Raw genomic sequence first — 21,526 nt, 5'->3', positions numbered from 1 at the left:
CGACACGGGAAAAGAGCAGCGCAGGGAACGAGCGACACGGGAAAAGAGCAGCGCAGGGAACGAGCGACACGGGAAAAGAGCAGCGCAGGGAACGAGCGACACGGGAAAAGAGCAGCGCAGGGAACGAGCGACACGGGAAAAGAGCAGCGCAGGGAACGAGCGACACGGGAAAAGAGCAGCGCAGGGAACGAGCGACACGGGAAAAGAGCAGCGCAGGGAACGAGCGACACGGGAAAAGAGCAGCGCAGGGAACGAGCGACACGGGAAAAGAGCAGCGCAGGGAACGAGCGACATGGGAAAAGAGCAGCGCAGGGAACGAGCGACACGGGAAAAGAGCAGCGCAGGGAACGAGCGACACGGGAAAAGAGCAGCGCAGGGAACGAGCGACACGGGAAAAGAGCAGCGCAGGGAACGAGCGACACGGGAAAAGAGCAGCGCAGGGAACGAGCGACACGGGAAAAGAGCAGCGCAGGGAACGAGCGACACGGGAAAAGAGCAGCGCAGGGAACGAGCGACACGGGAAAAGAGCAGCGCAGGGAACGAGCGACACGGGAAAAGAGCAGTGCAGGGGAAGAGCGGTACAGGGAAAGGACAGTATAAGGAAAGAGCAGTACAACTTCGATGGTCATTAGCGCCCAACTATGTTAGGAATGCACCGTGAGGCACAAGTTTAAAACAACAACGAAAGGGGAAAACACGATAAAAGACAGATTGACAGCCAAAGGATTAAAAAAAACAGCATAGTCAAATGTCCTTAGACAGGTTTGTCAAGTTGATAAAACAAAGAACGCGAGCAGCTGCTCCTGGGTCATCCGCTAAAATGGCATCTAGAGTACATGGCAGGCCAAGATCAAGACGCAGTGTATTAAAATCCGGACGGGACGTTAAAATGTGGCGGACCGTCAGCAAGTGCCCACATGGGCAGAACGGCGCCGGCGTAGCCGTCAGCAGGTGGCGATGGCTAAATCGGCAGTGTCCAATTCGTAATCGGGCCAAAACGACCTCCTCCCGCCGAGAAGGGCATGAGGAGAACGTCCAAGGCACGGGAAGAGGTTTCAAGGCCCAAAGCTTTTTGTCCGTAAGTGCAGCCCAATCGGCATGCCACAGCGATAAAATGCACCGACAAATGACCCTGCTACAATCTGATGAAGGGACACAACAAGAAGCTGTCCAAGGCTTGAGCACCGTAGCCTTGGCCGCGGCATCTGCAGCTTCGTTCCCAGGGATACCGACATGGCCAGGAACCCACATAAAGCTAACCGGAGAACCGTCGTCCACCAGCTGCTGAAGAGAGCGTTGGATCCGGTGCACGAAAGGGTGAACCGGATACGGATCACTTAGGCTCTGGATGGCACTCAGGGAATCGGAGCAGATGACATAAGCAGAATGTTGGTGGCGGCAGATGTAAAGAACAGCCTGGTAGAGGGCAAAGAGCTCAGCTGTGAAGACCGAACAATGGCCATGGAGCCGGTATTCGAAACTTTGTGCCCCGACAATAAAAGAACACCTGACCCCGTCATTGGTCTTAGAGCCATCTGTATAAATGAAGGTCATATTAATGAACTTCGAACGAAATTCAACAAAACGGGAATGGTATACCGAACTGGGGGCAACCTCCTTTGGGAGCGAGCTGAGGTCAAGGTGAACGCGAACCTGAGCCTGGAGCCAAGATGGCATGTTGCTCTCGCTTGCTCTAAAGGTTGCAGGGAGTGAAAAATCAAGGTGTTGGAGGTGACGAAAGCGAACTCCAGGGGGTAGCAGGGCAGAGACATACAACCCGTATTGACGGTCGAGAGGGTTGTCAAAAAAGGAACGATAAGACGGGTGGTCGGACATTGACAGTAGCTGACAGGCATACCGACAAAGCAGTATATCGCGCCGGTAGGTGAGTGGCAATTCACTGGCTTCAGCATGAAGACTCTTGACGGGACTAGTATAAAACGCTCCGATCAGAAGACGTAAACCCCGATGTTGTATGGAGTTGAGGCGGCATAAGATGGACAGCTGTGCAGAGGAGTATACGAAGCTCCCATAATCCAGCTTGGAGCGGATGATCGACCGATATAGGCGAAGTAGGACGGTTCGATCTGCTCCCCACGACGTACCACTAAGAACACGGAGGACATTTAAAGAACGGGTACAACGGGCAGCCAAATATGACATGTGGAGATGTAAGACCTAAAAATTTTGTTGTCTCCACGAATGCGAGAGCAACGGGACCGAGTCGTAAGGACGGTGGGAGAAACTCCTTGTAGCGCCAGAAGTTAATACAGACCGTCTTCTCGGCAGAAAAACGGAAGCCATTGGCGACACTCTAGGAGTAAAGACGGTCAAGAGAACGCTGAAGACAGCGCTCCAGGAAACATGTACGCTGCGCGCTGCAATAGATGGTAAAATCGTCCACGAAAAGGGAGCCTGATACATCAGCTGGGAGGCAATCCATTATTGGATTGATCGCTATGGCGAAGAGAGAGACGCTCAAAACTGAGCCCTGTGGCACCCCATCCTCCTGGCGAAAGGTGTCTGACAGGATAGAACCCACACGTACCCTGAACTGTCGATCCATTAAAAAGGAATGAATAAAAAGAGGGAGGCGGCTGCGAAGGCCCCATGTATGCATGTTGTTGTTGTTGTGGTCTTCAGTCCCGAGACTGGTTTGATGCAGCTCTCCATGCTACTCTATCCTGTGCAAGCTTCTTCATCTCCCAGTATCTACTGCAACCTACATCCTTCTGAATCTGCTTAGTGTATTCATCTCTTGGTCTCCCTCTACGATTTTTACCCTCCACACTGCCCTCCAATGCTAAATTTGTGATCCCTTGATGCCTCAAAACATGTCCTACCAACCGATCCCTTCTTCTAGTCAAGTTGTGCCACAAACGTCTCTTCTCCCCAATCCTATTCAATACCTCCTCATTAGTTACGTGATCCACCCACCTTATCTTCAGCATTCTTCTGTAGCACCACATTTCGAAAGCTTCTATTCTCTTCTTGTCCAAACTAGTTATCGTCCATGTTTCACTTCCATACATGGCTACACTCCATACAAATACTTTCAGAAACGACTTCCTGACACTTAAATCTATACTCAATGTTAACAAATTACTCTTCTTGAGAAACGCTTCCCTTGCCATTGCCAGTCTACATTTTATATCCTCTCTACTTCGACCATCATCAGTTATTTTACTCCCTAAATAGCAAAACTCCTTTACTACTTTAAGTGTCTCATTCCCTAATCTAATTCCCTCAGCATCACCCGACTTAATTTGACTACATTCCATTATCCTCGTTTTGCGTTTGTTGATGTTCATCTTATATCCTCCTTTCAAGGCACTATCCACTCCGTTCAACTGCTCTTCCAAGTCCTTTGCTGTCTCTGACAGAATTACAATGTCATCGGCGAACCTCAAAGTTTTTACTTCTTCTCCATGAATTTTAATACCTACTCCGAATTTTTCTTTTGTTTCCTTTACTGCTTGCTCAATATACAGATTGAATAACATCGGGGAGAGGCTACAACCCTGTCTTACTCCTTTCCCAACTACTGCTTCCCTTTCATGCCCCTCGACTCTTATAACTGCCATCTGGTTTCTGTACAAACTGTAAATAGCCTTTCGCTCCCTGTATTTTACCCCTGCCACCTTCAGAATTTGAAAGAGAGTATTCCAGTTAACATTGTCAAAAGCTTTCTCTAAGTCTACAAATGCTAGAAACGTAGGTTTGCCTTTTCTTAATCTTTCTTCTAAGATAAGTCGTAAGGTTAGTATTGCCTCTCGTGTTCCAACATTTCTACGGAATCCAAACTGATCTTCCCCGAGGTCAGCTTCTACCAGTTTTTCCATTCGTCTGTAAAGAATTCGCATTAGTATTTTGCAGCTGTGACTTATTAAACTGATAGTTCGGTATTTTTCACATCTGTCAACACCTGCTTTCTTTGGGATTGGAATTATTATATTCTTCTTGAAGTCTGAGGGTATTTCGCCTGTCTCATACATCGTGCTCACCAGATGGTAGAGTTTTGTCATGACTGGCTCTCCCGAGGCCATCAGTAGTTCAAATGGAATGTTGTCTACTCCCGGGGCCTTGTTTCGACTGAGGTCTTTCAGTGCTCTGTCAAACTCTTCACGCAGTATCGTATCTCCCATTTCGTCTTCATCTACATCCTCTTCCATTTCCATAATATTGTCCTCAAGTACATCGCCCTTGTATAAACCCTCTATATACTCCTTCCACCTTTCTGCCTTCCCTTCTTTGCTTAGAACTGGGTTTCCATCTGAGCTCTTGATATTCATACAAGTGGTTGTCTTCTCTCCAAAGGTCTCTTTAATTTTCCTGTAGGCAGTATCTATCTTACCCCTAGTGAGACAAGCCTCTACATCCTTACATTTGTCCTCTAGCCATCCCTGCTTAGCCATTTTGCACTTCCTGTCGATATCATTTTTGAGACGTTTGTATTCCTTTTTGCCTGCTTCATTTACTGCTTTTTTTATATTTTCTCCTTTCATCAATTAAATTCAATATTTCTTCTGTTACCCAAGGATTTCTATTAGCCCTCGTCTTTTTACCTACTTGATCCTCTGCTGCCTTCACTACTTCATCCCTCAGAGCTAACCATTCTTCTTCTACTGTATTTCTTTCCCCCATTCCTGTCAATTGTTCCCTTATGCTCTCCCTGAAACTCTCTACAACCTCTGGTTCTTTCAGTTTATCCAGGTCCCATCTCCTTAAATTCCCACCTTTTTGCAGTTTCTTCAGTTTCAATCTGCAGTTCATAACCAATAGATTGTGGTCAGAATCCACATCTGCCCCAGGAAATGTCTTACAATTTAAAACCTGGTTCCTAAATCTCTGTCTTACCATTATGTAATCTATCTGATACCTTTTAGTATCTCCAGGATTCTTCCAGGTATACAACCTTCTTTTATGATTCTTGAACAAAGTGTTGACTATGATTAAGTTATGCTCTGTGCAAAATTCTACAAGGCGGCTTCCTCTTTCATTCCTTCCCCCCAATCCATATTCACCTACTATGTTTCCTTCTCTCCCTTTTCCTACTGACGAATTCCAGTCACCCATGACTATTAAATTTTCGTCTCCCTTCACTACCTGAATAATTTCTTTTATCTCGTCATACATTTCATCTATTTCTTCATCATCTGCAGAGGTAGTTGGCATATAAACTTGTACTACTGTAGTGGGCATGGGCTTTGTGTCTATCTTGGCCACAATAATGCGTTCACTATGCTGTTTGTAGTAGCTAACCCGCACTCCTATTTTTTTATTCATTATTAAACCTACTCCTGCATTACCCCTATTTGATTTTGTATTTATAACCCTGTAATCACCTGACCAAAAGTCTTGTTCCTCCTGCCACCGAACTTCACTAATTCCCACTATATCTAACTTTAACCTATCCATTTCCCTTTTTAAATTTTCTAACCTACCTGCCCGATTAAGGGATCTGACATTACACGCTCCGATCCGTAGAACGCCAGTTTTCTTTCTCCTGATAACGACGTCCTCCTGAGTAGTCCCCGCCCGGAGATCCGAATGGGGGACTATTTTACCTCCGGAATATTTTACCCAAGAGGACGCCATCATCATTTAATCATACAGTAGAGCTGCATGTCCTCGGGAAAAATTACAGCTGTAGTTTCCCCTTGCTTTCAGCCGTTCGCAGTACCAGCACAGCAAGGCCGTTTTGGTTAATGTTACAAGGCCAGATCAGTCAATCATCCAGACTGTTGCCCCTGCAACTACTGAAAAGGCTGCTGCCCCTCTTCAGGAACCACATGTTTGTCTGGCCTCTCAACAGATACCCCTCCGTTGTGGTTGCACCTACGGTACGGCCATCTGTATCGCTGAGGCACGCAAGCCTCCCCACCAACAGCAAGGTCCATGGTTCATGGGGGGATGTATGCATGGTGCAGAGAATGCCCGCCCTTCAACAGGTGTCGTAAGCCTTCTCCAAATCAAAGAACACAGCTGCGGTCGGGCGCTTCCGCAAGAAGTTATTCATAATGAAGGTCGACAAGGTAACCAGAGGGTCAACAGCAGAGCGGCGCCTACGAATTCCACATTGGACATTGGTAAGTAGGCGTCGAGATTCGAGCAGCCAAACCAAACGAGAGTTAACCATTCGCTCCATCACCTTACAGACACAGCTGGTAAGCGAGATGGGTCGATAACTGGAAGGCAAGTGCTTGTCCTTCCCCGGCTTAGGAATCTGTACAACAATAGACTCGCGCCAGCATGCGGGAACATGTCCCTCAATCCAGATGCGATTATAAGTACGAAGAAGGAAACCTTTACCTGCAGGAGAAAAGTTCTTCAGCATCTGAATATGAATAGAATCAGGCCCTGGAGCGGAGGACCGTGACTGGGCAAGTGCATTTTCGAGCCCCGCATGGTGAATGGGGCATTATAACTTTCACGATTCGAGGAGCGGAAGTTAGGTAGCCTAGACTCCTCTGGCTGTTTTCGGGGGAGGAAGGCAGGGTGGTAAAGAGCGGAGCTCGAAACCTCTGCGAAAAAGCGGCCGAAGGCATTGGAGACATTCTCAGGGGCCACAAGGACGTCATTCGCGACTGTCAAGCCAGAAACTGGTGAGTGGACCTTAGTGCCAGATAGCCGGCGCAGGCTACCCCAGACAACAGAAGAAGGAGTAAAACTGTTGAAGGTGCTTGTGAAAGCAGCCCAGCTGGCTTTCTTGCTTTCTTTAATAATACGACGACACTGCGCATGTAATCATTTATAATTGATACAATTCGCCACTGTAGGGTGGCATTTAAAGGTGCCTAAAGCACGTCGACGAGCACGTAAAGCGTCTCTACATGCTGCGGTCCACCAGGGGACCGGTACGCGACGTGGAGAAGAAGTAGGGTGAGGGATGGAATATTCAGCAGCAGCGAGAATGACTTCCGTGAGGTGTGCGACCTGACTATCGCAGCTTGTGAAGGTTTGAACCTGAAAGGTCGCCCTGGAAGAGAAGAGCCCCAGTCTGCTTTGGATATGTTCCAACTAGTTGAGCACGGAGAGGAGGTATGATGCAGGAGATGGATAACACACGGGGAGTGGTCACTCGAATATGTATCAGAAAGTGCATACCACTCAAACTGGCGTGCAAGTTGGGTAGTACATATAGAGTGTTCTAAATGGGAATAGGTGTGAGATGTGTCCAAAAGTTGAGGCAGACAAGATTGAGCTGGTTGAAAAGGTCTGCGAACAGGGAGCCCCTCGGGTAGGATGCTGGAGAGCCCCAAAGGGGATGGTGAGCACTGAAGTCCCCAGTTAACAAAAATGGTGCAGGGAGTTCTGCAATAATTTGTATCATGTCTGCCCTGGTAACAGCAGACGACGATGGAGTGTAAACGGTAGAAATGGAAGATGTAAAAGTGGGGAGAGTAATTCGAACGGCAACTGCCTGCAGGCCGGTGTGCACTGTGATGGGATTGTAGTAAATATCATCCCGGACCAGCAACATAACCCCTCCATGAGCCGGAATACCTGCCACAGGGGGTAGGCCAAAACGCACAGAGGTTTAGTGTGCCAAGGCAATTTGATCGCATGGGTGTAGCTTCATTTCCTGGATGGCTACGATGAGCGGACAATGCAAGCGGAGCAGCAACTTCAAGTCCTCTCGGTTGGAGCGAATGCTGCGAATATTCCAGTGAATAAGTGCCATCGTGAGAAGAAAAAGAAAAAGAAGATGCAAGAAGGGGTCACCTCGAAGGCCGCTGAGGGCCTGGCTTCGAGCGAGCACTGCCGCCGCTATCAGCAGGCAGACAGTCATCGTCCATTGGTTCCATAGGTTCATCGGCCATCTTGTTAAGATGGCCGGGAGGGCGAGCTTCCTCCGCCGGTGAACTGCCAGATGTTCGGCTACCAGCAGTGCGGCCAGGCGAAACGGATGACGGCCTGCGGCAGCAACTGCTGGGTGGTGCAGGAGTAGAAATGCGCCGTGGCGGAGAAGGAGAACTGTGCTTCCTATGAGCCTTCTTGGAAGGTCATTTAGTGGAAGTACTGGTCGATGGCTGGGATTTCGAGGTACGTAGGAAGTCTGCACGGGACGGTTCCTTCTTGAAGGCCCGTGCATCTGACTTCTGGGTCTTCGTTTTGGCAGAAGCTGATGAAGGTGCTTGTGTCTGAGGGGTGACAGGAGGAAGAGGAGACGTCGACCAGGCGATCTTAGCACTGGCCGAACGGACGACCATAGTGCTGAAGGTCAGATCACATGTCTGCGTCGCCACCTCCCTGGTAGTCCGAGGAGAGGCGAGGACAGTACTGTATTTCCCCGCAGGGAGCAGCGTGGGCTTCCTACTAGCAAATAGCTTGCGAGCAGCCGAGGTGGACACTTTCTCTTTGACCCGAATTTCCTGTATACAGCGTTCTTCCTTGTAGATGGGACAGTCACGGGAGGACGCTGCATGGTCACCCTGACAGTTCACACAGCGAGGAGACGGAGGTGGACAGTCACCCTCATGGGCATCCCTGCCACAAGTGACACGTTTAGCCGCATTGGAAAAAGACTGGCGAGGGTGATTAAAACGCTGACACTGGTAGCAGCGCGTAGGTGTCGAGACATAGGGGCGAACAGAAATAACCTCGTAGCCCGCTTTGCTGCGTGACTGTAGCTGAACACTATCAAAGGTCAAGAAAAGTGTCTGAGTCAGTACAAGGTCATTGTTGACCTTTTTCCATGACCCTATGGACAGCCGTCACACCCTGCTCAGCGAGGAAAGACTGAATCTCCTCATCAGTCAATCCGTCGAGTGATCTAGTATATACCACACCACGAGATGAATTCAAAGTGCGGCGAGCCTCCACCCGGACAGGGAACATGTACAGGAGTGTGGCCCGTAGCAGTTTTTGTGCCTGAAAGGCGCTCTCAGTTTCTAGTAACAAGGTACTGTTACGCAACCTGGTACAAGACTTGACAGATCCGGCTATGGCATCTACGCCCTTCTGGATAACGAAAGGGTTGACAGAGGAAAAATCCTTTCCGTCCTCAGATCGAGAAACTACGAGGAACTGTGGGGCAGGCGGTAGTACCTTTGTCACTGGTGGCTGGTCAAGTTTCCGTTTTTGGGCAGAAGTCGAGAGAGAAGGAGAGAAATCCATTGTGGAGGAATCCCCCATGATTGCTAGCGTCTCCGATGGCGTGCTCCTTTCTTGTGGGGACCCTCTCAGAGGGCACTCCCGCCTTAGGTGAATGTTTACACCTCAGGTCACACCTCCCGAGAAACGGACGGAGGGACCGATCGACATGGTCAGAAGGTGTCAGCTCAGGCAATCACCCCTCCCTGGGCCTGGCCTTTACCAGAGGGTACGTGCGTGCCTTACTTGTCTACCCAGGGCGGGGAATTACGCGTTACACCGTCACCGGCTACGCATGCGAACGCGTGGGTCGGCCTTCAGGCACGCACAGGGAGGAAGAAAGAAGAGGAAAAAGAAGGGAAAGAGGGAGAGAAAGGACAGGCAGTCTCAAACGCCGAGGTGGAGACCAGAGAAGGCACGGAGAAGAGTAAGTAAGACAGTGAGATGTAGAAGAACAAGGAAAGGAACCAAGCAAAGGAAGGAAGAAACCAGAAGAAATGAAAAACCAAAATGACTGCAAATATAGGTCATGGAACCGTCCATCTCCGGACGCAGGCGCTAACTACCCCCTTGAAGGGGAGGGATTCCTTTAAGTCGCCTCTTACGACAGGCAGGAATACCTCGGGCCTATTCTAACCCCCGGACCCGCAGGGGAGGCTCCCTAGGGTGTGTGTGTGTGTGTGTGTGTGTGTGTGTGTGTGTGTGTGAACATATTATTCCTACGTTTGCTCCTTTCTTAACTATGAGATTCTTTTCTGGGGACCAAAGGCACAAAATAAGGATACTGAAAAGAGGCACAAGAATGACAGCTAAAAATGGACAGGGTTCACGTAAGGACCTGTTTAATATTCTGGGTATCCTTCCTGTGTGAAGTGAGTACATCTGTCAATCTGTTGTGCGTACCATGAAAAACTATTAGTTAAGTCAGCACGACTTTCGTTTCCAGGATCAGGCTACTACCTGTTCCCAAGTTGCAAACAAAAGCATTTCCATCTTTTCTGAAGTCTTCCAATATCTCTCTTCCTATTCAGCCAATACTACCGTATAAATCGGTGTCATATAACTTTGTTAATAATTATTTCTTCCACTTGATTCCCACTTATTTATTACAATGTGTGTAGTTTTGTAAAGACTTTTCATTATATCTATTAGGAGATAAGAATATCAACATTCAGACAATCTTGCAGGACTATCACAGCTCACATGGTCAAAACCCTGCTCAAGGTTGAAAAAGGTCATAAGGGTCTCTATATATTAAATTTTCTGTTTTTCTATAATGTTCCCAGTAAAAAAACACACAGTGCATGAACATCCCGAGGTGAATCCATTTTGTTGTTCACAAATTACAGCTTCAGTAATATTTGTCAAGTGATTATTTATTCAATTATTTATTATCATTGAGTAGAGTTTGTGTTCCGTGCTTAGAGAAGGCAGCCATTAGTCAGTATTTTACTGATAGTTCTATAGCTAATTATAGAACAAAAGCCAGTCTGGATTAACATTTACCAAGGGGAAAAAATAAAACATAAACTGAAGTGCATAATAATTTGTCCAAGGAGAGGAAAAAGATTACTAAAATATATCTATTTAAAATGCAGTTTAAACATATTTCATAAGTAATGTGTACTACAAAATTAAAGCTTATTTAATAACAAAAGTGCAGCAACAACAATTTGTCACATTACAATGTGTGAGCACAATTTAATGCTTTTGCAAGTACTGTGTAAAGGGAGGATGAGGAGATGTATGTTCACACAGTCACGAGTGGGCAGCCTTTTATTTTTGTTGTATTATATAACAAATCCTGTGTCACAGCTAAATGTAACTTGGAGGAATGAATAAATAAATTAACAACAAATCCCATGTAAGATAATCTACACAAAGCAAACGAAACCTACATTCCCTAGGAGAAGCTGTCACTGTGAAAGACATTAGATAAGTCAGACCATATGCCAAAGTTTTTCTTAGTATGAGGTTACTGAACAGTTTCCTGCTGGGAAAATTAGTTCACTGACAAACACACATAGCAAACAATTTTGTTCAAGATGCAGACAAAAAAATCTAAGTCCTAAAAAATGAAGTGTATAATACCTTAAAGTATAAATAGATAATGACGAACAATTGATTGAAAATGTCAATTGGTACAGATTTGTAGCTACCTTTCTGAGAGTCAACGATTCCAGCATGAGCACTGGGCGTGTCAGATTTTGAATGTAAACCATTCCAAAGCTGGTTTGCGAATGATAGGGCAGAATCCCTCAAGGAAACATGCTGGGCCCAACACCGTTCTTAAAATATATTTATGATTTTGCCCGCGGAATCAAACACGATGGAATGGTTCTGTAATGTTTACTGGTCAATTCATTACCAGAAACTATATTTGGCACTCACATTCATTCATTGGCTTTATCAACTCCAATTATGACTATTCAACCTAACTTAGACTATGGGCTATGCTATAAATCTGTGTCACCAGAACCAAGATTTCATACGTCCAATATCACACTGTAGCTGGTATACTTAAGTTCATAGTGATGTTTTGGTGTAGCAGAGCATCCTCATCAGGGCAGAGTCTACATTATCAGTCCTCTTACTAATAGCTCTAGTCATGCATTGGTGAGCAGCCTTAGCTGTGACTCAAATGTTGCAGGCTATAGAAAACAGAAATCTTGACTTAACCATTTCAAGCATAACAACCTTAAGTTATTTTTATGTAAAATAGTGCAAACTCTAATTGCGCTACATCCTGAGTAACTATGTTTATCAGTAGTTTGCAAAAACAGACATAATGTCTTACGGGATAACCGCAATCAGTGATTTTTATAATGTTACTTAAAATCCGTCTTGATTGAAAAAAAAAAAAAAATTGCAATCAAGACGGATTTTAAGTAACATTTATCAGTAGTGGTGTTTAATTCCCCACCTGGCCTTCTCAATCTAAGCTTTGATTAGTTCCACTGACCATTTCAAGCAAATTCTGGAACGTTTCTTTGAATCAGGAACTGACAATCCCCTTCCTCATTCTTTTAGGCGATGAAGTAGGATTGTAGTTCAATATCTCCACCTTGCCATTTTTTTATTACTTAGCTATTTAATCATAAGAATGCCAAAACGACCCTGTAACCAAGATTATGACCAATATCACACCCTGTAATACACCTAAGGTGTATATTCTACCTAACGAAGAGGCTGATTCATTGTGCACTCTCCTAGTATTTCTTAGGCCTAAATGATGCTTTCTTTTCGTTAGAGAAGATGAAAACACTCTACCAGCATCATCATATACAAAGTCATCTGAGCTGCTCTAAGAAAACACTGAACTGCCAAATTGAATGCTTTTGCCAAATCACTGAAAAAGTCAGTTGATGTTTTGGCATTTGAATTTTGCACAATTTGATTTGTGAACTGAAAAATAGGATTCTGAGAGTCACTTTTGAAATCCATATTGAGACTTACTATCAAGTACCTTATTTCAGGGTAGGTATATTACTGTTCTTGCAGGCACAATCTTTGTTGTTGCCCTGAAGGATGAAATCAGTTGTGAGACTTTGAAATAATTAATATCTGCCTTATTATCTCTCTTGTAAAGGGACCCCACAATACCATATTTTAGCTTGCCTGGAGATACATACCATCATGATGATGAATCACATATGTGATAAAGATTTTAGTAATTTCAGTTATAAACCACTATATGTCAGTTTTCGTTTTTGAGAGATTTACTACATTAAGAATGTCTTGGGCAGAGCACTGAGAACACAAAGTTGTGATCTGCAGATATGTGCTCACTGCTTCTTTTATGTAGCGTATTGGTTTATGCCTGTAACTGTCTCTATACATTTCTTAGCTATTGCCAGGGTTGATAAATACATCTGTTCATTACTGAATTCCAATTTTTTATTATTTTTCCATTCTTTTTAAAAAGTAAATGTCACATTCCATAAGTAATATTCTGGTTCTTAACTGTTCCATATAGAGTTTTAATTTTATTATATGAATTGTGAATTACATTTTTTAAAACCACTTTCCTTAAAATAGATTGCAATTTTTAAGAAACCCTGGCATTAACGTAACAGTTCATTATTAGCTCGGCAACTATGATAAATGCAAGGTGTGGCACTCAGTAACTCTTACTTCCAGAGTAAATGCAGTGCACAACAAAATATTCTGAGGTGATTAGCAAGGAGGCATTGGACACAGACCAACATCAGTTCACTAAATGGCTACACAGATTTTTTTTTAACTGCACAGATCAATCCTAAACATTAATTCTCACTGTGTCTCATGAAAACAATGGCACAGATTGCAACACCTCGCAGTAATTTATGTTCATATATAGGCCATCTCTCTATGATTATTTCTTAAACCATATCAATGAATTTGTGTAGGGAAAAATTGTGTAACACAGAATAAATGATATTAGCAGTCACTGACATATGACACATTATGGTTACTTTTCATTTCTAAAGGCTTCATATCTCCTTAAAGTGAAGGTATGCAATATTGTTCCCTGGAGCGAGGAGAGGATAGGAGCGAGGGGGGATTACAGTCAGATATAGATGAGCTCTGTACATTAAACATTACTTTTAACTTAAACTGTGTAGTATAAAAAAGATGCGCTAAGATGCTTCAGTATAGCATAGCTGAATTAAAAGCAAAAAATCTTAAACTTCAATCTAATTGTTACGAAAGTTTCTTCTGTTAGCAGCCTACAGTTACTTCATAACACGGACGAAATGTGTGTACGCGGTTTTCTTCTTTAATATGTTAGTTTCAAAACAAAAATTTACATCAACTACAGCACAAGAAATCCCGCAACATGAAGCCCACAGCTTGTCACAATATATCAACAAAAGTATATTTTACGCAACCCCAAAATAAACTCCACTATAAATCTATGCGATTTTTTGTCGTCCTCTTCACCACATTTGTATTAACGTGGTGGTGACGTTTAACCAGCCTTATTCCATCTGTGTACATAAACAATCCTCGATGGTGTCCCTATCATTTCACGATACTCCATGATTACAGAAAACTACGACTTTCAAGTTACAATAGAACTTCGTATCTCATATGATAAGTATCTACGCAAAATTTCTTCTCATAACTTTAAACATGGAGTAACATTTTCGGCACGCCCACATCAGTGTGCGCAATGATTTACATAATTCCTATGTAACTTCCTTCCCATTTATATGTCATTTACGACACACTGAAGTCAGCCTATACTACAAATCCGTGACGATTACAGAGAATAACAGAACACAGGCAGCATACATGTATACTCCAAGAAGCTAAATGTGAGCTGTCAACTTACCTTTTCCAATTCCTTTTCGATTTCCGATGCACGAATAACAAGCGGCCCTCTAACAGCATATTGCATTTCTTTTATGCATGGATTTAATGTTTCTAGCGTCACACATCGTTTAGATTTCGCGCACTTGTTGGAATCGTCGCCGCCCAAGCTGTTGACTGTCGCCATGGTGCGAGGAAAATGAGGTGAAATTGCTCCGGTATCTCTAAATAGTACGACCGGTCTGTTTGCACATTCATTTAGTGGGATAACATTGCGCGCGATAAGGTACCGCACAGAAAGTAACAGATTGCTTCCAGCCATGGTTGTGCTTATAATTTTAACGCAATGTCACTAATTTCAATCTCCAAGGTTAAGAATTACAACTATATGTCGCAGAAAGGAAGTCGTGCCTAACCTCAACGGATGAATAGCGCGTATAGGGGATCACGTCACTCAACAGATAAATCAGTCTGAAATATTGGGAAATTTACTGATTACTGTTGGATCACTTAAATACAAAATACAGATACGCAAGCACTGCAATCTATCGTCAATCACCATTAGTGCGCGGGTATACTTTTTCGAGATGTCACTTCACCCATATTACAGGTAATTGATCTTACACCCGTAAAAACAGTGCGAGAACCAAATTCCCAAATTTATGTCTGAGGACACATCCGGACATGTCAAAGTCCGCACTTGATAACCTTTCTGGCAATGTGCCATCTCCTGCCCTGCACAATACTATACTACGAACACCACTGAAATAAAATCACAGAATAAACTTAAGGCTTCCGCGTGTGCTATGAAGCAGAACAAGTCGGTAATTCAGAAGTCGGCAGTTCAGAAATTTCGGAAATGGATGAAATGTATGAGAAAATTTTGCAATGTGTCTTTACAGTTTGTACTATATCCCAAAAGAGTTTAGCCATATTTCATAAGGGTACGAGAAAGTGCATTTCCTGCTGCAATATGTTTTTATTCTGTTAATATGCAAGTTGCTGTTTGTGGCCGTAAGTACGTTAGAGTACACAAGACAAGTTTACGCTTCGATAGGGAGTGGGGACACAGGCTACTTTTTAAACCTATCATTATTTACGATTTAGAATAAGAGTGCATGCTGTACGATTATGAAGCTCGCGGGCCTATTTCTTTAGATTCAAAGAATGCGCTAACTTTTGGCCTACGACATCAGTATTACTTTTCAGTAAACCAGTACTACAACATTTCATTAATGTACGAATGTTTCTGCTGTGTTTGAGTAAATAAAATTATTTAGCTCCTATGAAGAAACTTAATAGCACAACTCCAGCTTTTTTTTCTGTTTTCACAGATGGAAACAAAAGAGTTACGTTGAATAAATGCTGCGTGCCTGCAGCTATTTTTGTATTTTCCATACAATTAAGGTCAACGATAATTGATTTGATGTGTCTAGTCCACTAGGGGGGGTCATAGAATTCGAATATTTCGTCCTATGAATTTTAAGCGTGTAGTGTGAGGGAGAAGGTCGTAGGATCTGGATACTTTGACGTGTGAATTATAAGCGTGTATAAAAAATACTCCGACATAACAGGCTACAGAGATGCACAGTCACAATGCTACTTCTCTACAGACTCGAGTCAGCCAGTTGTCGAGGATATAATTTTCACTACGACACGGGCTACGTCAATCATTCCTTAAGGTTGTATGATAGAGCCACTGCTTTCTTCATCCCACATTAATCCGTTAAGAGCTGAACACCGGTGTAATTTTAAGTTTTTCACAGTCAGTGCTGTTATTTCCAACAAAAGTTATGCAATTTGTTCTTAGTCAGATTTATCGTGGCAGAAATTTAGCTGCTCAGGCTGTTTGTTGGCTCTACGCAGAGCTGGCGGTAAGATTTTCGGGCGCCCGGTAAGCTTTCTTAGGCTCCTCCACCAAATTTTCATTTTAAAGTTTTTTTTTAAAAATCGCAAAATTTTATGCAACAAATTTTTAAACAACGCCGTTTTTAAGAAAAATTTTTAATGCTCGCAATTTTTAATAATTTGATACATGACAAAATTATACTGTCTTTCTAGCTTTTTTAGAAGCGACTCTCATAATCTCAGTCTAACCAAAACAGCGAACTAACTCTAGCTACTGCGATCATATTAATCCAACAAGCCGTTCTTACCTCACTGTAGCTGTCAGACCTTTCTTAACTTCTGTGAAAAGCTGTATGATCCTCTGCTTGTACAACAATGACGGGTAAAATGCAGAAAATCACATCTGTTACTTTATATTATAAAGACATTATTTAAATGCACTTACGAAGAGCATTAAGGAGGCACAGACGAGCAAGTACCTCAGACCCAAAATTAATTACACGAATCTATTTTAAGTGCAAAACTTCTTTCAAATCCTGCTTATTAACGTCTATACTGTGCAAAGACGCCATGTTAACGTAACATCGTCTAGGCTTGTGTAGTTCCATAAGAAACCAAATGCACCCATAATGTTGTTTACTGCAACATCCATTATAGTTAAAGTCTCCTACTACTGTATATAGAGTAACACTGAAATCATTTGGTTTCAAACTACCTCTGGTTGCAGGTTTCAAAGCGTTTTCTTTTGCTTTCTGTTTCTCTGTGCCACAGCTCAGTGTATTCAATCAGGTGATATTCCAATATTTTCTACCTCCTTTAAACTTTCTGTGTTGATAATATCCCAAATATTTTCCACTTACAGAAATCTTCCATCAGTCTGCTAAAATTGGCACTTTCAACATCTAATGTTGCTTTCCTTGCTTAAAGCAAAACGTTTTGTATGTTAATTGCAGCTAATTGTTCAAATGGCTCTGAGCACTATGGGACTTAACATCTTAGGTCATCAGTCCCCTAGAACTTTGAACTACTTAAACCTAACTAACCTAAGGACATCACACACATCCATGCCCGAGACAGCATTCGAACCTGTGACCGTAGCAGTCCCGCAGTTCCGGACTGCAGTGCCTAGAACCGCACGACCACCGCGGCCGGCTATTGCAGCTAATACTTTGAACCACACTGAAGACATCAAGACACATTGAAATGATTTAAAATACTTCTGAATGCCCTTTAGTTCAGTATGTGCCTCCGCAGTCAAAGTTAAAATCAAGTTAAACTAACCTTTGTAATCACGGCAAATACTTAGCAAAAGTACACATGCCATCACTCCACGCAGACAGTTTCATTTCCTATAGACCCTGAAGGGACGATCCATCATTTTTTTTAAATACTCTCCATTTGTGACTTGAATAAAAGGAATTATATTTCCGAAAAAAGTGTTACAGTCATGCAGCTCTTCACAGCATGAATGTCACAAAGGTGCAACGAATAAGCAGCACAAGAAGAAAAATTGCCAACCGTTTGTCTTCCAGTAGCTTCTTCTCCTTCCAAACTGCTGAAGTGCCTTTTTTCACTCCATGGAAAGATATCGAAATCCTATTCCTTATCAGTCTAACAGCTAAAAAGTCCTTCTGCCTCCCCCAACACTGTTGGTTTAGCGAATGGCACATAGAGTAGCATCTCTGTCCTCAGTGTAACTCTTACTGTCGTTTCTCTCTTGACTGATGTCCCTTCTTTGAACTGGCGATGCTACAGATACTTCTAAAAAGTGTCTTTCTTGCACATTAACATCTGCAAAATTCTGAAAAACGGCACTGTTTCCAGTGATCTATGTTGTGAATGTATCACAGGATATGGAAACTGTCAGCTTTACAAATTTTCATGGTGTTATGTAAATAGTGCTAATCAGTTACATATTAAAGTATTGGCAGCCTAGGTTCTATTACAGAAGAAGAATTTTTACATATACATATTACAGAAAAAAATAAATGTCACAGAGAACAAATTATAGAAAACTAAGTAAATTTATGCTGATAAATAGATGGATCAGAAATAAAGATCTGGGAACATATCTGACAGTTACAGGTACATGGGAAAAATTGCCAACCGTTTGTCTTCCAGTAGCTTCTTCTCCTTCCAAACTGCTGAAGTGCCTTTTTTCACTCCATGGAAAGATATCGAAATCCTATTCCTTATCAGTCTAACAGCTAAAAATTCCTTCTGCCTCCCCCAACACCGTTGGTTTAGCGAATGGCACATAGAGTAGCATCTCTGTCCTCAGTGTAACTCTTACTGTCGTTTCTCTCTTGACTGATGTCCCTTCTTTGAACTGGCGATGCTACAGATACTTCTAAAAAGTGTCTTTCTTGCACATTAACATCTGCAAAATTCTGAAAAATGGCACTGTTTCCAGTGATCTATGTTGTGAATATATCACAGGATATGGAAACTGTCAGCTTTACAAATTTTCATGGTGTTATGTAAATAGTGCTAATCAGTTACATATTAAAGTATTGGCAGCCTAGGTTCTATTACAGAAGAAGAATTTTTACATATTACAGAAAAAAATAAATGTCACAGAGAACAAATTATAGAAAACTAAGTAAATTTATGCTGATAAATAGATGGATCAGAAATAAAGATCTGGGAACATATCTGACAATTACAGGTACATGGGTACTATTCATTGTGGTTCTGGAACTCCTCTATAGCTTAAAATGACCCTTGCAGTAAGAACTTTTTTGACAACAGCTCATCATCTGCGAAACACTTAATTTGTGAAGGGAGATCACTAAAAACTTTGATTAGCATGCTGATTGTGGATAACAATGTACCTTGTTTCTGAGAATCTTGATCCTGCTCATTGTTAGTTACGGACACCTCAGTATCATCTTCACATCCTTCTGACTCCCCCAACACCGTTGGTTTAGCGAGTGACACAAAAAGAGTAGAATATCTGTCCTTTTTTAACAGAATTGTCTTTTCCAGCCTTACACTTTCGTTTTTGTTAACCCGATGAAGCACAGTAACACTTTTTTCGACTTGTGTCATTCGTTTCCATTATAATAAACTCTTAAAACTATGTGCTGCTGCAACAGACAAACATAAATTCCTACAAAACCACAAAATAACTAACTTTTGACCACTACTCATGAGTAATGAGAAGCAACAATACAAAACAACTAAAAAAATTATTGCACATCCACATTCACGTAGATTTGGTGGTACAATCTTGAATTATCAAAACTTTCGTTCTCTAGCAGGGCCTTTACAATAGCTCATACTAGAGGCCCGCTAATAGCAGCTCAGTTTACTGGTGGCCTTCTCAAGCGAACAAAAGTAAAAATGTAAACCATTTTAAAAAGACCAAAACCTGAACATCTTTGCCTCCAATGTCATCCTAATGCTCTAAAAGGCAAAAATCAATTTGAAATGATGAAAAAAAAGAAAATATCAAATGTAAAGGATGTAGGTGTTAATTAATAAACTTCTTATGTATTTAATGCTATTATCTGTAGGGAAAATTAAAAGCTACCCAACACAAAAATCGTTATAAGAGATGTAATTCCTTCAAGAATGGAAATGCTTTGAATACCATATTACTAACGTATGAAACTAGTCAAAAAGAGCTTTAAACTTGTCAAAACGAGCACATAGCTCAGTCACTATGCAAACCCAGAACTTGATGAAGGTGTGAAGATCAAAATTCGTACATGCATAATTGAACATATTATGTATCATACATGTTCGATATAGCTGAAAGTAAAGTTATTTGATAGTTAAATGATGGTCGTTCTTATGTTTCCATAAAATTTGGATGAGTTAATTGAAATTAAAGTAAGTTCATAATATTAACACTCTTGCATGTATGTAATAATAATAATATTTTTTGCTCTACACTGTCTAATGAATTGGTTCTGCCTTACATGAAAACCGTAATATTTTGCATGAATTTAATCGATAGTTACATATGTATATGTTGTTTTAAAAAATTTCGCAGGTTTATTGAGGGCCTTTTACACTCAGATCTTTTGATGAACATCTTAGGTGCAGATTTTAAAATGTACAATTCATTTCCAGTTAGTTATGCGGTCTTGAATTGTTAGTAAGCTTCTGTATGACCTCAAAACTCTTTAATTCTACCTTCATGATCTTTTTGTGAGATGTATGTAGGAGCAACTAATCCATTGCCTGGCTCTTCTAGGAATATGTGCTCTCAGAATTTTAACAGTAAACCATAAGGTGATGCACAATGGTCTCTTCTCATGTTTGCCACTGGACTTAGATTAGTGAATCCATGGCACTTCATCACTTATTAACCTTGTGACAAAACCTACCAATCTTCGTCCAGTGTTATCTATTTCTATATTAATCCAGTCCACCAATGTCCCCAGACTGATGAAAAATTCTAAGCTAGCCTTCTACTCTTGCGTTACATATTTACCTAAAATTATATTTGTGGATTTCACTGTAAAAGTCCTGATATTATAATAGTTCTCTTGATACTTTGGTTTAAATGTCTTTTTGGTGTAGAGACCACACAGACAAGTTCACGTGAATAAGTAGAAAACAGTGTCATAATCAAATCAAATATTTAAATGTCATAGGTCATAGATCTGCACCAGTGAAAGTGATGATTATTGACTTTATTTGTTGTATTAGCCGAATTCGTCAATTTGGACAGATGTACCAAATATTTTAAGTATTAATGCATAGTATTTTCTTGTATTTATGCCAGAAATCCTTAATACCAATTCTTACACCTTATCCGAATTTCACAAAATATTAGAGGTACAGTAGACTAAATAACTACATTCTGCAAGTTTTACTGAGACATAATTTACATTGATTGTCAGTGAGAACAGGAACATTGATGCAATGATAGAGTACCAAGATAGTATTTATTTCACTATATGTGAATGTCTTACATGATGGGGCAAAGAAAATTACTCTTTTGTATTACAATTCGAACATTAGTATGCCACCTTTATTTTGCTTTACCAGCATCTTGAAGTTTCCAGATATAATGAAATAAGATATATACTATATTATAAACCATATCCAAATGTGATAATGACCATCAGGATGATACTAAGTTCTGTTGAGTGATAAACTAATGACAGACTTTGTTGTAGAATTCTGTAGCCACTCAACAGACCACATTCTCTTCTTCTAATTTTATTTTTCTTAAATGCCCTTGTTGTGTACTGTCAGGCAACCAACAAAAGGTCATTAGTATTATATACAAATAGTACTAAAATCAAAGCAATTAAATTATGTGTTGTTG

The 21,526-nt window shown here is 41.9% G+C and overlaps 1 protein-coding gene across 2 annotated transcripts in view; it reads right to left on the bottom strand.

Annotated features, from left to right (window-relative positions):
• The window catches only part of LOC126175911 (alanine aminotransferase 1-like), a 107,906-nt gene extending 92,743 nt beyond the window's left edge, over positions 1-15,163 (bottom strand). Inside the window, exons 1-2 of one of the 2 annotated variants that reach the window (XM_049922979.1) lie at positions 14,951-15,163; positions 14,414-14,862 (exon numbers count right to left, since the gene is read on the bottom strand). In XM_049922979.1, coding sequence (XP_049778936.1) covers positions 14,414-14,713 — 300 coding nt within the window. In that variant the 5' untranslated portion in view covers positions 14,714-14,862; positions 14,951-15,163. Of the gene's footprint in view, positions 1-14,413 lie in introns of both variants that reach the window. The other variant, XM_049922978.1, reaches the window with a different exon arrangement.
• Between the last annotated feature and the right edge of the window lie 6,363 nt (positions 15,164-21,526).

This window comes from Schistocerca cancellata, chromosome 3, assembly GCF_023864275.1.
Source record: "Schistocerca cancellata isolate TAMUIC-IGC-003103 chromosome 3, iqSchCanc2.1, whole genome shotgun sequence".
NCBI classification, from domain to species: domain Eukaryota; kingdom Metazoa; phylum Arthropoda; class Insecta; order Orthoptera; family Acrididae; genus Schistocerca; species Schistocerca cancellata.
Note: the sequence above shows the minus strand (reverse complement) of the source record. Positions and strands in the feature narration are given on the sequence as shown.